General features: G+C 35.1%; 1 protein-coding gene across 3 annotated transcripts in view; it reads left to right on the forward strand.

Moving 5' to 3' along the window:
• XRCC4 (X-ray repair complementing defective repair in Chinese hamster cells 4) overlaps positions 1-18,039 on the forward strand; it is a 303,267-nt gene that overhangs the window by 113,164 nt on the left and 172,064 nt on the right. For all 3 annotated transcript variants that reach the window (XM_011944217.1, XM_011944218.1, XM_011944219.1), the window contains exons 4-6: positions 7,965-8,131; positions 16,174-16,329; positions 17,428-17,534. In XM_011944217.1, the coding sequence (XP_011799607.1) occupies positions 7,965-8,131; positions 16,174-16,329; positions 17,428-17,534 (430 nt within the window). The remainder of the gene's footprint in view (positions 1-7,964; positions 8,132-16,173; positions 16,330-17,427; positions 17,535-18,039) is intronic.

Genomic DNA, 18,039 nt, shown 5'->3' on the forward strand with positions numbered 1-18,039 from the left:
ATGGTCTCGATCTCCTGACCTCGTGATCCGCCCGTCTCGGCCTCCCACAGTGCTGGGATTACAGGCTTAAGCCACCGCGCCCGGCCGAAACTTTCTTTTTAATTTAATTAAATTTAAATTTAAATAGTCACGTGTGACTAGTGACTACTGTATTGAACAGGACAGATAATAGATACATTTTTGGAGAAGTTTTGCTATGACAGGAGCAGAAAAATGGACAATAGCAACTAGAGGGATATGGGATTAAGGATGTTTTTTGTTTTGTTTAGATTGGTAAAATTAAAGCATATTTGTATTCATTATTTATTATTGAATAACACATTACGACAAATGTAGCAGCTTAAAACCATATACATTTATTAATCTCACTGTTTCTGTGGGTCAGGAGTCCAGGTATGGCATTGCTAGGACTCATCTAAATGCTGCAGTTAAGGTGTTGTTCAGGAGCTGTGGTCTCATCTCAAGGTGAAGGATCTGCCTTCACGCTCAGTAGGGTACAGGTACAGTTGAGTTCCTTGTAGCCTGTTGGAATGAGGGCCTCAGTTTCTTGCTGGCTATGATGGTTAATTTTATATGTCAGCTTGGCAGGGCCATGGTACCCAGATATGTGATCAGGCATTCTGAGTGTTTTTGTGAGGGTGTTTTTGGATGAAATTAATATTCAAGCCAATGGATTTTAAGTAAAGAGAATTGCCCTCTGTGTTAGTACATTCTTGTGTCGCTATAAAGAAGTTCATGAGAATAGGTGCTTTATAAAGAAAAGAGGCTTAATTGGCTCATGGTTCTACAGGCTGTACAGGAAGCATGGTGCCAGTGTTTGTTCCTGCCGAGGGCCTCAGGAAGCTTCCAATCATGGCAGAAGATGACGGAGAACTGGCACGTCACATGGCAAGAGTGGGGGCAAGAGAGAGAGAAAGGGGAGGTCTCAAATCCCTTTAAAAAAGCAGATCTCATGTGAACTGAGTGAGAGGAGGCCCCACCTAGAGATACAGATTTGGCAGTTTTCAGCTTATTTTTAATAATGGAAGCTGTGATTGTGAATAACCCTATCAACCTCTGTAGAGTTAAATAAGAACAGGGTCAAGGAATTGTTCCAGGAAACAATACTGTTTTACTTCTGAGTAGATGATAGAGAAACATACTGAAAAGATGTGATGAGATCTGGAAGAGTGTCAGGGAATCCAAGATTCTGTATAGAAGGAATACAAATCTATATTTCTTCATCAGCACCTAATACCAAAAATAAAGTAGCAGGCAAATAATAGGCATCCCCTGCCCTCTCCCTCTGACCAATCGGTTATTATAGGGAAAGCTTTCTAGCTGGTTGAGTCCATATACAATAAAATGTTTCATTTTTAATTCTAACAACTAATTAGGCCAGGATATGTACCCTAAATGTAACTATATTGTCCATGAACCAAAAGACTCATCACCTCTATTTAAGACAAGTAATAGCATGAATATTTATAGCCCTTCAATGTAAAGTAACTTCTGAGATTTCTGTACTATGTAGACTTTTGTGGAGTTTTTTTCTTTTTTGCTCTCAAGAACTCTCTGATTCCCACTATGACTTTTGCAATTATTAAGACCTAAATAAGAATTCTTAGATGACACACTTGAAATATTAAATCATATAACCTAACCGTAAAATGCTTATAATTTGTATAGCACAATAATTACAATGTGGCATACTTTTTACCCCTAGATTATTGCATTTTAATTTTAAGAACCTGTAAGATCCAAAATACATGGAGTCTTGCTTGAGTGTATGATCAGCCTGAGATGTTTTAGCATTTTTTATGAGTTCTAAGAAATTTGGGCAATAATATGTTGTAGCTGGAAAGATGAGATTAGTAGTTTTACAAATACAGTTTTCTTATCTTTTTAGAAGGAGTCCTTATCAGTATCCTTTTCTCAGTTCCAGTTACCTTTTAAGATCAGTGTGAGCAGTTGCCAACTGAGATATGTAACTGTCCCTTTTAGGAGGTGCATTTGTGATGTTCTTTATTTAAATCTAAAAGAAACATTTCAGGCCGGTCTCAGTGGCTCACATCTCTAATCTCAGCACTTTAGGAGGCCAAGGCAGGCATATCACTTTAGGTCAGGAGTTCGAGACCAGCCTGGCCAAACGGTGAAACTCTGTCTCTACTAAAAATAACAAAAAGTAGTCAGGAATGGTGGCAGGCGCCTGTAATCCCAGCTACTCAGAATGCTGAGGCAGGAGAATCACTTGAACACAGGAGGCAGAGCTTGCAGTGAGCCAAGATCATGCCAATGCACTCCAGCCTGGGTGACAGAGTGCGAATCTGTCAAAATAGAATAGAATAGAATAGAATAGAATAGAATAGAATAGAATAGAATAGAATAGAAATTTTAGAAAGTCACTGAACTGAAGAGTTCATGTTATAAAGCCTTAGGACACATGTGGTTGATTCAAAACTATAACAAAAAGTTGATCAACTGTAGTCGATGATGAGCATAACTAGGTCAAGGTAATACAATTCAGTCACCTTTTTAAAACCATATCTTGATTAATTTCCTATATTACTAGAATTTTACAACTATCACAACTATATATATCCAACTGTGTATGTATCTATGATAGACAATATTCTGCATTATAAACTGAAATGGACAGACTACTATTTTTAGTACACACACATCTAGATACAGCTAAGCTTTTCTCTGATGTGAATAAATTTAAAAGCACTCACTGCAACAAAATGAGATTCTATCTGGTCATTATTCGCCTAGTAATAACATCAAGATACCTTTATTTTTCATTTTCCTTTAGTTCTGCATCTTGGTTCCCAGGATAGTAATGAAGATTAATTCTGCAAGTTTATTTAGTCTACTTTGATAATATATTGAAACTGAAACCCTTTAGTGGATATATTTTAAACAGGATATCAAATCTCACCTTGATAATCTCCTGTCCTCAGAAACACTTAGAATGGCCACAAATAACTCTCTAGGAATTAATGTTACTCATAGTATTTATTTGGTGTGCTTTACTGATACTGTATATTCTTTTATTTGTGTGGTCATTTAAAAGAACCTGAAAACTGAGTATATAATTATACATTATTTAAAAAACATCTGTTTTAATTCTTTTCAAATCTATATATTATGATAGTATTAAGTGCTAGTAAGCAATTAACTGCCCTTTTTGTTTAAATTATACTAATCAATAAATAGCCCTGTCATGTCTTTAAACAGCTGTCATGTTTATAAATAATATCAATAAATAACCCTGTCCTGTCTCTATTTCTTAATTTGGACAGAATCACTGCCCAAATCCCTTACCTATCCCATTATAGTTATAGTTTCTTAATGAGGATTATTCCAATAAATAAATAATCAAAATTTTATCCAACACTTAGTATGGGCCAGAGCTTTGAAAGATACTTTGGAGGCTATGGAAGAAATAGAAGAGAGGGTCCCACATCTCAAAAAGCTTCAAATCTAAAGGGAAAGACTATATTTCTGAAACAACCAAAGAAAAATATAAACAGGATACAACTGAGTAATACATTGTATGAGACTGAAATATTAAGACTAGAGAGGCCAGTGTAGACTGATATGGTTTGGCTGTGTCTCCATCCAAATCTCATCTTGAATGGTAACTCCCACAGTTCCCACGTGTCATGGGAGGAACCCGGTGAGAGGTGACTGAATTACAGGGGCAGGTCTTTCCTGCACTGTTCTTGCGATAGTGAATGAGTTTCACAAGATCTGATGGTTTTAAAAACAGGAGTGGCTGGGTGCAGTGGCCCACGCCTGTAATCTCAGCACTTTGGGAGGCCGAGGTGGGCAGATGACGAGGTCAGGAGTTCAAGACCAGCCTGACCAACATAGTGAAACCCCATCTCTACTAAAAATACAAAAATTAGCCAGGTGTGGTGATCCACCGCTGTAATGCCAGCTACTCAGGAGGCAGAGGCAGGAGAATCACTTGAACCCAGGAGGCAGAGGTTGCAGTGAGCCGAGATCGTGCCACTGCACTCTAGCCTAGGCAACAGAGTGAAACGCTGTCTCAAAAAACCCAAAAAAACAAAAAACAGAAGTTTCCCTGCATAAGCTCTTTTTTTGCCTGCTGTCATCCATGTAAGGCGTGACTTGCTCCTCCTTGCCTTCCACCATGATTTTGAGGCCTCCCCAGCCTCATGTAAGTGCATGTGGAACTGTAAGTACATTAAACCTCTTTTTCTTCCCAGTCTCAGGTATGTCTTTATCAGCAGTGTTTAGAAAACCGAGTAATACATAGGCTAACTTAGTTAAAAAGAACTTGGCCTGGGCTTGAGGTGATGATAAGGGATTTAATCTAGGACTTGAAGAGTTGACAGAAAGATATCCAGAATAAGCAAACCCCTGGCTAAAGAAAATGTGTAAGTTTTCTGAAATTGATGATTTTTAATGCGGATTAAATTTAAAAAGCTAAAGTATGTATTCCATCACTTAGAATGATAACCATTAAGAGTCAACTAGTGAAACCTACTATGATCATACATATATATTTATAGATATATATATATATATATTTTTTTGAGATAGAATCTCGTGCTGTCGCCAGCCTGGAGTGCAGTGGCGTGATCTCGGCTCACTGCAACCTCTGCCTCTGGCTTCAAGCAATTCTCTTTCCTCAGCCTCCTGAGTAGCTGGGACTATAGACGCACGCCACCACACCCAGCTAACTTTTTTTGTATTTTAGTGGAGACGGGGTTTCACGGTGTTGCCCAGGCTGGTCTCGAACTCTTAATTAATCTCAGGCAAAAATCCACCCACCTTGGCCTCCCAAAGTGCTAGGATTACAAGCTTGAGCCACCACACCTGGCCGATTATCAATATTTTAAAAGTTAATTGCTCTTAACTCCTTTACATAGAGAAATGCAGACATAGCTTAAACTCTTAGATTATAGATTGACTGAGGTTCTTAACACAGATCTGTATACTCTGAATTATTAATAAAATTGAGAACTAACTACAAAAAACTTAATTTCTAACAGAAGAGACATGCTCTCAAAATGTCTTTAATATGTGGTTTCTGACTCTGCGGTACCATTTGAAGTCATGGTTTTATACTGTAGATTATTTTGAAGTGACAGAACTAATAACTAAAGAACAGCAGTGACAGTAACCTTATATGTCAAACTAGAAACTGGAGTGAAAAATTTAAAAATTGACACAACAATACAATGTAGCTTTTGTGCTAATTTGCTGGCCTTAACATGATACTTAAATTGTTGCTTTTGTTTTGGGACAGAATAAAGGTGGACTGGATGTAGAGGTAGAACACATAAATATTTTATACTTCTCAACTCATTAAGCCTGATATGAGGCCCTTTTTTAAGTCTAGTGCATCTAGGCGTGTGGCCCCTTGCATCTGTAATAATGTGCACAGGCTAGAACAGCAGCAGTAAAGGTGAAAGAGTGCTTCCTGCTCCTGGCTATGAACCATGTGTATATAAGCTAAATGCTCATACTTTTGAGAATTTAAAAAAATTAATCTGAGTATTTCAAGTAAAATCATTTTCTTTCATTAATTTTCTAGATACTTTTAGTTTATTTTTATTGTGTAGAATAACAGATGTCTTTATCTATTGAAGGACTAGAAACTGGTGACAATAATTAGAAATTAGATATAATAAAAATAGTTGTATACTTTTAAGAAGAAATGACATTTCATGTTTGTTTTACACTGAGTAGCTGCAAAAAGATCTAAGAGGGTTTTGGAAGTTTTCATCAGTATATTTGAGTGATATTTTGAAAGAAGTTGTTATTAGTGATTTAAAATTAGTCCTTTCTGTCTTTGTCATCTGAGATAGAAGTGTAGAGGGGTGGACTTGTGTTTATCTCTTCATTTATATTTTACTGATTATTTTATTTCAGGTTCAAACTGTGGGATGAATTCTTTATCCTTTTGGCATTTTGAAACTTTTCAAGTGTTAAGAAAACTTTTTCTTTCTAAAAATGTCCACTTCTCTCCAACCTACCTGACAATTGTTATAATGAAAGAATACAAAACCACTTTGTGGGTTTGTATTTTGATAGTGGTGTAACCTATTATCTAAAATAAAAGTAAGCTTCTTTTTTTCTCCTGCTTTGTATCAACTCAAAATGTTAATATTCCGTAGGTGACATTTTTTCCTTTGTTGTTGTTGTTGTTGTTTTTGAGACTGAGTCTTGCTGTGTCGCCCAGGCTAGAGTTCAGTGGCACGATCTCAGTTGAAGTGATCCTCTTACGTCAGCCTCCTGAGTAGCTTGGCTTATAGGCGTGCACCACCATGCCTGGCTAATTTTTGTATTTTTAGTAGAGAAGGGATTTCACCATGTTGGCCAGGCGGGTTTCAAACTCCTGACCTGAGGTGATCCACCCACCTTGGCCTCCTAAAGTGTTGGGATTACAGGCATGAGCCACTACGGCTGGCCAGGTGACATTTTTCTTTAACTTTGTGTGTATATTTACACTCAAAGAAGCTTCAAAAGGTAACTGTTCAACTTTGCTTTCAATTTATTTATTCTTTATATAGGTAAAACTTTCTTATTTAAGCTTATGTGCCTGTTAAATGGACGATATTTCATTGCATGAGAAAACTGCAACTGCTTTATCAAACTGTATGAATGCAGTTTCACAGTGGATGTCTACTTTAGTGAAGTCTGCTTTTATTTGTAAATTGTCTAATAAAGATTTGTCTCAGAATCCTCAACCATCTTAAATATTTCTTAACCTGTGTGTAACATATTTATAGAAATATTCTTTTAAAAGCAATACCTTTTGGAAATCTTCTTATCAGATAAATGGCATAATAGAAATTTGCGATCTAGGAGGCAAAAAACAAAAACCCAAAACAGAAAAAAAATTCTCGTTTTACTCTTCTTCTACAGACTCAGTACTACTAGCATCTTTCTTTGGAATTATGTGTAGGTTCTGAACCTAATTCTTCCCCTACTTTTTGTCTAGTTGGGATACTCTCTTACCAAGAAACAGCACAACAGCATAGCATAGCAGAATCTTGACTTTACCACTTCAATAGCTTGCATAACTACTCTGAATCTGAGTTTACTGGTATATAATATGGGTATGATAATAGTTTTTTTATGATGAAGATGTATCCTAGTTTATATTTTTGCTACGCTTGAGCTATATTTCAACCAAAAGATGTGGTAACTGCATAATAATCATCATCATAATTTGTTATCTGTTATAATAATTTTAATTTTCACAATAATTATAATCATTATTACTAATCATTGTGCTTCAACATCCTTATCAGTCAAATGGGGGAATACCTGTGTTCCCTTCAGAATTCCACTAGTGTAACTAAAACTATTAGAGTATTTTATTTTAAAGTGTACCCTAGTAGAGGAATTAAGGTATTTTTACGATTCTTACCTTTATGCAGAAGTACTAAAGCTTGACACTTAACTTTATTATTGGCAATTTATGGTAATACATTATTGTCTTTAGATAAAAGAGTTATTACTGTGTGGCTACTGGTTTCCTAAAACTCTGCCTTTCTCTTAGCTATAACAAAATTTTGAGCTTTCTTCAATAAAAGGTCAGTTATTCCATTTTGGCATTTGTGTGAATAAAATTAGAGTTTAAAATTCTCATATATAATTCCTTTTCGTATTCTGAGCAGAGATACTTAAAATTAGGCTTTAGCAAATAGATGGTAGTATGTTTATACAGTATTTATGTTGCTTTCTTTTCTGCTAGGAGATGGGAGAGTGACTTAACCGCTTACAAAAATTCCTGGGCTATATGTTGATTTATATGATAAAGTAAGAAACTTTAGGTAGTAGCTCAGTTTTTTTGCTCACTCTTTGTGTATCTGGTAAATGCATTGTATTTAAATCTTTCTTACACTTTTTTCTTCTCAGAAGAAATTGTGTATGTTTAAAACAAGGCTGCTCAATCTTGATATTTTCCTCAAATTAAACATGTTTTTGTTTTATTTTAGTTCAGACTTGGTTCCTTCAACCTAGAGAAAGTTGAAAACCCAGCTGAAGTGATTAGAGAACTTATTTGTTATTGCTTGGACACCATCGCAGAAAATCAAGCCAAAAATGAGCACCTGCAGAAAGAAAATGAAAGGCTTCTGAGAGATTGGAATGATGTTCAAGGACGGTGTGTACACAGTTTGCTTGTGGTATAAAAATCTGGAGCCCTCTTTATATTGTTATAGCTTTAAGTTCATGATTTGTAAATTTCCAACATATATAGATTAGCATATATTTCATACAAAATTTGTCATTAAGTTTAGCTTAACTGAATATGATTAAACCAAATTATTAGCCACTATTGTATATTATAGAAGTACATTAACACTTTTATGTCATTAGTATGTGGTGGCACCAGCAAACTTATAAACAATAAGGAGCAACTGGGCATTGAAGATCAATACTCATTAATACTAATAAATAACTTAGGTAGTAAATATTTCTAAAGATTAATTCAGCTCCAATTATAGGATTAATAATGAATTAAAAAGAGACATGAAATAAAATAAACATAATTGATTTCTTATTTCGAATCAGTGAGTGGCACCTATTTCTTATGATAGTGTTTTGGCTCCTAATAGAGTCTTATTTCTCCTGATTTATTGAAAATTCATACTATAAGCATTTTTAAAGGATGAGCTGATTGTGGCTACTGGACAAGACATTTGGAAGCCTTTTATTTTTCTGGCTTTGCCTCTTTATAAATGAGGAAGAAAAAAGTAATTTCTTTTTAAATTATGAACTTTCTCAACTAAGTGTAATCTAGGCTGGCCCAATGTGTAACCTTTATTATTCTATTATGCATAAGATGTTTGAAGGAAATAAAATGCATGTTATGAACATTTATATCCTCACTGAGTCATATATAATATATATGCGTGTGTATGCACACACATATAGTGTATATATGTATGTGTATGCACACACATATATAGTGAGAAAGAAAATGATGTCTGAAATAATTATGTGGAATATATATATAATAATGATAATAATTATTAGTACATCCAGTAGATTTTTTAAATCTTTTGCTTAAACAAATAACGCTAATGCATGGAAACAGTTATCCAACATATTTAGGGTATTTTTAGTGCAACCATTGTGATTGCTGTATATGGACATTAGTGAGTATATGTGGAAGTATATGAAAAATGGTGAAGGTTTTACCACTGTCAATATATGTATGTGAAAATGAGGCTGACTAAAAGTGATTATTTTTCTGTACATTCAATTATATTTATTAACTAATGCAAAACATGTAAAATTAAGTTCCTAACACCTAGTGTTATTTGGCTTTCATGTATTGTATTAAGAAAGTGGTTTTGTTCTATCTTAGATCTAAATTAATTTCTGTCTCCAATTATTTATATATGTTATATATAAATAATACAAAAATGAGACCAAATCCAAACTGTGTATTAGGAAACCATGCAGAAAAAGTTAATTTTTCTCTTTACTGCTTATTCATGAATAAAGATGAATTCAATGTCATAGTATGAATAAGTGTCAGGTATCTGTACTACAAAGCATTTCTGGGACCTATATCTGTAGCTTGGGTGTATTTTCTATTTAATATGTGAAATAAATCAAATTAAAGGAGATGAGCTATGGTCGTGATAAGCCATTATATTTAAAACTCAGAATACCCTCAGGATGATAGGAAATTTGATCCACAAATTGCTTACAAAAATGCAGACTGGGTACTTGGTACTTGAACAAATTGCTTTAAAATGTCTGCCAGAGGTTGAAAGAGGTATTATCTCATCAGTATTCAACACCACTCCCATAGAATTGAAAGCAGCAGGGAACGAAGATGAGGAATTAGAGACGAATACACCCTGTGCTGTAACCGTGTGTGCGAGGGGCACATACTATATGTGGCTCACAGATGCTTGATTTGCTATTTCTGGACTATACAGCAATTGCTTTTGTCTTGTTGTGGCAAGAGATTTCCTGTTTGATCAAAAGCACAGCTATGTACCCTGTCACCTGCCTTGTTATGATCCAGCTATTTTTTTTTTTTTATAATACTGTGTCAGATGTCTTCTTCAGGGTCTACAGATGTGTGCCTTTGGGGTGGCCCTATGTACTGAGAGGAAAGAGAGTCCACTCCAGAGAATTCTAGTCTCTTTATTGTATTCCAGGTCTTAGATTAGTAGCTTTAAATATTTCCCAAATTTGGTTTTCTCTCCTTTCAGAGGACAGAGACCACTTTAAGGAGCTGTAAATACATCTTGATCATGGCCAAGCAGCAGTTTCTTAGTGTTCCCTCACTAGAGCCTTTGCATGCTGGAAAGGATTTACAGCTTTAGCTTCCATAAGGCAGTAGTTCTAATTAAGTGTCTTTAGGGACATTAGAAATAGGACATCAGCGTATGGAGTTAGGTAACTGGGGACCTAGAAAGTAGAGAATCATTAGAGTTGGGGCCATGTTAAGCTTGGCAATAGTTTTGGGGGAAGCCTCTGATTATTCTTGTGTCAGTGTCCATGATCCAAGCATTTATTCTATACTACATATGAATAGTATAGATGGGATGGGAGGGTGGTGTTAAAATAGTGGGGAAGGACACAATGTAAGGGATGGGAGTTCCCGTGGAAGCGATGGTAGATGGGTCTGAGATACATTTACTACACAATAAGATATTATATGAGCATAAAATAGTTGTGTACACATGTGTTTATTAACATGGAAAATGTTGATCATATATTAAGGTGAGACGTGCATCACCACAAATATAAACAATATCCTATTGTTTGCAAAAATATATTTAAATAGAGGGTATCTGGAAGAAGAAAATTAAATGTTAATAGTGTACATCTGGAATTGTAGGCTACATTTTCCCTTAATTTTGGGGAGTATTTTTTCTATATGTTTTAATATTTAAATATGTATCACCATTATAATCAGAAACAACTATAAAGCTATTTTCATTTGGGATAATGGTGGAGAATAAACAAGGCTTGAGTGAGGAATGAGAAAAAAATTGAATATTGAAAAGGCATAAGCAAAAAGTGTGAGCTTTAATGCATAGAATTTTAACACACATATTTGCTGTCATTTTAAATTACCACTTAATAATTGTGTTCTTGGCTCCATTTTGAACAAGTGTCATCACTGCATTAATTTTGTATAGTTGAGATGAAGGAGGAAACATTTAAGATGTGTATATGAATCCTTAGGTTATTGGCTATATTTATTTAGTGGGTTTTCTACTTAATTACTAATAACGACTGTCAAGTTCCATGTTACTGAATAGGTGTTTTGTTTGCACTCAGAACTCTGCTTAGAAATTATCTGCCTTTATTCTGAGTTATAGTTATTAAACCCATAATTGGAGGCAGTTTTCAGTGAATTGGGTTGACACTCACAGAATCATCAGAATAAAAGACCTTGAAAGCTCTTCTACTTCATCTCTCTGCCTTCAAGATAGAATCACATTATATCCAGATGAATTCAGTCCGATTTTTAAAGACCTCGAGAGATATCTTCATCTCCCCTTGGTAGCCCGTTACAATGTTTAAGAACTGTCACAGTCAGAAAATTCTTTCTTCCATCTATGGGTAATCTGAATCCTTCACGGTATAGTTGAAGGCCATTTCCTCTTGTTCTCTTGTCAGAAAGGATGAGGAACAGCTGTTCACCATCTTCTTCCGTACTTAAAGGCATATTAAATCTCTTTACCACTGCTTGCTTTTCCAGTTCTTTTTAGCTTTCTTTGTCCTCCCAACTCTCCTCAGACTTTCTATTGCCGTACAACCCTGACCTGGGCCAGATATAATTTTGGCCGGAACTGATTATTAATTTAAGGGTTACTGCACTGTGTCTAAGTACCGTAGTATGTTCACGTTTATGTACCTATTATTTTATTTTGACCTATCATTTAATCTATTGTTTCATTTTTGGTGTTATTTCTGCATGAAATTGTTGTGTTTTTCCTCCTAGTTTGTTATTGTTTTGAATGTTATTCTTATATTGTTTTCCCACCCAGAGATATTTTATTTTGAATATTCAGTATTTTTGTGTATTTTTTTGTCCTTTTAATTTTTTTAAAAAAGTTACTATTTTTTTTTTTTTTTGTCCGAGGTTTTAGATACCTCAGTGCTAGGTTACTAATTAAATTTAGCATTATTGTTCTATTTTCCTAGTTATTGTAGAAAGGATGAATTATCATTAAACCTTTCTTGTTTGGTGTTATTTATGATTTTGTTCCAGTTTGAGATTTGCCTGGATGTGATCCTTGAACTAGTGTGGTCTGATCTAGTTGTGCATGGGCTTTTTGTTAGTGTCACCAGACTTAGCAGTGAATCCCATGTCTCTTCCCCACTAAATGTTCTCACCTAATAATTCCTGTCTAATTCTTGAGGGATAAGCTTGACAGGAAGCATGTAATGGAAGGCATAGTAACATCATAATGCTCTAGGAGAGGATTGGCATTAAAAATTAGATGAGAGGCCGGGCGCGGTGGCTCAAGCCTGTAATCCCAGCACTTTGGGAGGCCAAGACGGGTGGATCACGAGGTCAAGAGATCGAGACCATCCTGCCTAACACGGTGAAACCCCGTCTCTACTAAAAAATACAAAAAAACTAGCCAGGCGAGGTGGTGGGCGCCTGTAGTCCCAGCTACTCGGGAGGCTGAGGCAGGAGAATGGCGTAAACCCGGGAGGCGGAGCTTGCAGTGAGCTGAGATCTGGCCACTGCACTCCAGCCTGGGCGACAGAGTGAGACTCTGTCTCAAAAAAAAAAAAAAAAAAAAAATTAGATGAGAATGATCCTATGTACCTCTTAGTTACTGATTATTGGATAAAAGGATAGCATTCTCTGAGTCTTGAAAAATTAAGAATTAAGAGTAAATTCATATCATGCAACTATTCACACAAATACTTTTTCTCCAGTTAGCTCCTGCTCCCCCACTTTTCTAGGAAGTGTTGTCCAGTTTGATGATCAGAAGTTTGGTTGCAAAAAAATCCTAAAACTTTGCTGAAACCAAGCAAGGTTAACTCATATGATAACATTCATTCTATTTACGTTGTTTCCCTGTCACAGAAATGTTTCCTTTGACAGCATAGTTCTGATACTGGTTACTTAAGATTAACAATATTCCTTAGAAATATTATATGATATTTCATTTTTATATTTATTTTCACTTTGAATGTGTCATACCAAATGTTAATTTTAATAAAGGTTTGGGAATTAACTTGTTAGTTGTTAATAACGTATACAATCTTTCAATCAAGAATTATCGAAGTGACTTATATGGAAATTAAATATGAACTTAAACCAGATAAATTACTAATTGGTTACCATTCCTAAAATTTAATATAAGAAATTGTAATAGATTTGTTTATGTTTTCACATGTTGGTTTTTACTTTGCATATGTTTGAAGTATGTTATTATATACTCAGGTATTTCAGTAATATATATATTTTTTAAAGTTTTTTATTATGTTTTTTTGAAAATATTATAGGAAGATGAGAATATCGTGCTTACATAACACTGAATCAGAAATATAAATGTAGTGACATATCTTTGCTTAAAATAAACTATCAATATTGCTAGCTCCTTTTCAATATTCAATTTTTTTCTAACATCTTTTCATATACTTCTATCTCAGAGAACTTTGCTGAATGAAGGGAATACTGCTAGATTGATATTATTTGACACAGTTTTTTAAAAAGCTGAAGATGAAAAATATTATTTTTACAATGGTGAATAGCTATTAAATCAGTGAAAAAAATGCAATATTCAGAATCACTGTTTTTCTGTTTCCTTATAAGATGTCAATATTAGCCATTCTCCTTGGCTGTTCTCGTTTGCTGGAGGGCTATAGTGAGACATGGTACCCAGCAGGAATGGCATAATCCTGAAGCTCCACTTTTATAAGAACTGGCAGTGGCCCATAGCGACATGGTTCACCCAGCCTTCAAGGAAGAACCACAAGCATGAGACCAGACAAGTCAAAGCCGACTGCATTGCCCGGTGCCTTGTATCTGGACCCATTGGCCCCTAGTAAAATGTCCCACATGAGGTTTCACACCAAGTGCAAGCTGGCAGGGGCTTCAGCTTGGAAGAATTAAGGGTGGCCAGCATCCACAAGAAGATGGCCTGGACCATTGATTTCTCTATTGATCCAAGAAGGTGAAACAAGTCCATTGAGTCCCTGCAGGCCAATGTATAACAGCTTTAGGAGTACTGCTGGAAGCTTATCCTCCTTCTCTAGGAACCTCGGCCTCCAAGAAGGGAGACGGCTACACTGAAGAACTCAAATTGGCCATCACACTGACAGGACCAGTAATGTTCATATGGAATACCTATAAGAAGGAGAAAGCCAGAGTCATCACCAAGAGGAAGATAACTTCAAGACTGCCACATCAGACTGGGCGCGGTGGCTCACACCTGTAATCACAGAACTTTGGGAGGCTGAGGCGGGAGGATCATGAGCTCAGGAGTTAGAGACCAGTCTGACCAACATGGTGAAACCCTGACTCTACTAAAAATACAAAAATTTGCCGGGCATGGTGGCGGGCACCTCTCATCCCAGCTACTCAGGAGGCTGAGGCAGGCGAATTGCTTAAAACCAGAAGGCGGAGGTTGCAGTGAGCCAAGATCATGCCACTGCACTCCAGCCTGGGCAACAAGAGCGAAACTCTGTCTCAAAACAAAACAAAACACAAAACAAAACAAAAACCTGCCATATCAATGCCTGGCTCTTTGGCCTCTGGGCAAAAGGGACCAAGGAAGCTGCAGAACAGGATGTTGGAAAGAAAAAATAAAGCACTGTTGAGGCCTTGTAATAAATCAGCAGTAAACCTGGGAAAACAAACCAAAAAGATGTCCATATTAATTTACTCACTTTATTTGTTTGTCTAGTAAGAACCTACCAAACATCTGTAGAATGCTAAACACTATGCTGGGCACTGAGGATACCGTGGCCAATAAAATACACATGCTGTCTGCTTTTCTGGAGTTCACATCCTTGGCAAAGGCTATGCTATAAGAATTTGCTGAAATTGGTCCCAGAGAATATATTGCCATATTTTCCTTTTTATCCTATGAGAGGTTCGAATTCTTTGCATCTCTAGATAGGTAGATTGTTGAAAATTTAAGGGCGTATGTATAAAAGGTATCTAATTTGGACATTTGTGTTTCTAATTTCACTGAAATATATATGTGTGTCTGTATATGTACACACATATATGTTACTACTGGTATATGTGTGTGTGTGTTTATGTACAGTATAAAAATGCTAGGATACCTATATATCAAACAACAACAATGTAAATAAGCAGTATGAAACAACATTGAAAAGAATACATAAAATAATTTGTATTTGAATCTCTAAAATAAGAATGTATTCATCATGTATGTGTGTGCACATATTAAGTGTATACAACCTCAGCTATTTTGCTTTCTTTACTTTATTATCTCTCTTGGGAGCTTAAAATAAATACAATTCCCTGTTAGCTCATTTGAGCAGTGTAGGACGAATTATAAACAATAGAGAATTTTATGTTTTGTCTCAGGTATCTAAATTTGAAGATATGTAGTATTTGACATTTGCTGTTTTATTAATCTCTTCTTGGATATATCAAGTAGAATACTTTCATTGTATATGTGTATTGTGTTTCTATATGTATTTGTATGTGTGTGTGTGTGGTGCTCGCTTATAAGAATATAACTGGATAAGTCGTGTTCTTGTTGTAGAGCAGTTCATTGTCTAGTAGAGCAGTCAGACAAATTAGCTGTATTGCCTTATCACAAAACAAGATTGTAGTTGCTTTTATAGTAATATTAACATAGTACTGAGGAAACACAGGCTACATTTACTCTTGTTTGAAATTTATCCCATAAAAACATTCTTTTGTAAATAAACCATAGATATCAATAAATTATTATCTTTAGGCATTTTGATTTTCTAAAGGCTTATTTGTATCAATTTTCAATTTTGACCCCATCTCACTACATAAATTACATGAATAACCAATCATTTCTAATTGTGTGTTTAACTGTCTTTATAAAACTTTTAAGTCAGTGAAAGCATATGTGAAAATAATCTTTAATTGTATTTTCTTTGAAAAATTTTATTGAAATCTTCTTGATTATTAGATTGAATTATGTTAATGCTAAGCAGAACTACATGACTAATTTGTTTACTTATTTACTTTTTTAGATTTGAAAAATGTGTGAGCGCTAAGGAAGCTTTGGAGACTGATCTTTATAAGCGGTTTATTCTGGTGTTGAATGAGAAGAAAACAAAAATCAGAAGTTTGCATAATAAATTATTAAATACAGCTCAAGAACGAGAAAAGGACATCAAAGAAGAAGGGTATTTTGGCTATCTAGTTTTTGGATGACAGATGTGTAAATTTAAGTGGAATTTCTTCCCAAAGTAAATGAACATTAGGTGCCAACTTTTTGGTCATATGAGATAATTTGGTAGACCGGATGTGGATGCTCAGGCTGTTAGACGGGTGCCATGGGCTTAGAGAGTTCTCAGCATGCTCGCTCCATGTCTGCTCAACTGTCTCACCTACACTTAAATTAAAAAACTGACATGAGGCTTATTAAAGTATCAATTAATTCTTAGACATTAGTAAGAAATACTAATTTAAAAACCCTTTCATCTGCAGAACTACAAAGTTGGATACATATTTGTAATCTTGATGTCTAGGCAATAGTTAACTTTTGAATCAAGTTGTTAATATTAAATTCCACGGAGCATTTATTTTACCTCATTACAGTGTGATTACCAATCTTATTCTTCTTTAACGTTTTCTCTGAGAGTAGACATGTACTTGATTTTTATGGAAGAATCGTAAGTGACAAATGGCTGATACGGGTTTCAACGATTATAACTTTTTTACACATTAGCAAATATACGTTAGGGTCTATTGCTTTGAATCTTAGTAAAAGTGCAGAATTACTAGTGACATAGTATAAAAAAATTTGATATCAGCTAGTCCTAGTACAGGTCTTGCAGTCATACCTATTAGTTTATAGCTTTGGACACGTCACTTTTTTCTCGTAATAGAGGTAAAGATACCTATCTTAGGGCTTTGCAGAGATCAAATGAAATGAGGAACTGCCCTGAGATTAGTAAAATGTTAAATACTCTGTGACTCACAGAGATAATTTGGTAGAAAAAGTATTTTGATAGAAGAATAGTACCTGATAAGAAACTGATTTAATATTAATTATAATGAGTACTAAATTCAGATTAAAATTGGGTAAAAGAGAAACTTGTTCTTAAGAGAGTTAATATATAGGTTTTAAGATGCTTTCATGTAAGTCATATATATTTTCAATATGTTTGTCTAATTAGAATCTTTTTCCAGGAATATTTTCTATAATTACTTACTGGTAAATTTGCTGCCTAGCAGGGGGTGAGCCAATGATTTATAATTCTACCTGTCTCTGTTTCTAGGGAAACTACAATCTGTTCTGAAATGACTGCTGACCGAGATCCAGTCTATGATGAGAGTACTGATGAGGAAAGTGAAAACCAACCTGATCCCTCTGGGTCGGCTTCAGGTAAGAGATATATACATTTATCTCCTTTGTTGAGTATCTCACTTGGGCTTCTTACTCTAATGACAAGAAACCATAATGGAAAAATGTTGTGAAAAACCTTATTCTATGAAAATTCTTTAGCATTTTTATTTTAAAAACTCAAATTTTTAATGTTAAAACTTAATATTATTTGTAAAATGCTGCAACTCGTTAGCACAGCAATGTGAGCAAGCATTCATACACATATACTCCAAGGTATACTATTCCTGGTTAAATATAACCAGGAAAAGCATAAGCACTGAAGAAGATAAACCTTTATGCTAAGTATCATCAGCTTAAAGCTGGTTGCCTTTAACATTTGAGATCTTATTTAGCTAAAGCCATGGATGGGCCACTGGAGCAAAGTAATCAACAATGCTCTAAATTATATGGAAGTTGAGGCCTTCTTTCACTCTTCAGAAAAAAGGATTACAACCAGTGAGATGTAGTAGAGGAAAAGAGAAGGTGGAAATGGCAATTTAGTTTA

This window comes from Colobus angolensis, unplaced genomic scaffold (genome assembly GCF_000951035.1).
Source record: "Colobus angolensis palliatus isolate OR3802 unplaced genomic scaffold, Cang.pa_1.0 Scaffold23, whole genome shotgun sequence".
In the NCBI taxonomy this organism is placed as follows: Eukaryota; Metazoa; Chordata; class Mammalia; order Primates; family Cercopithecidae; genus Colobus; species Colobus angolensis.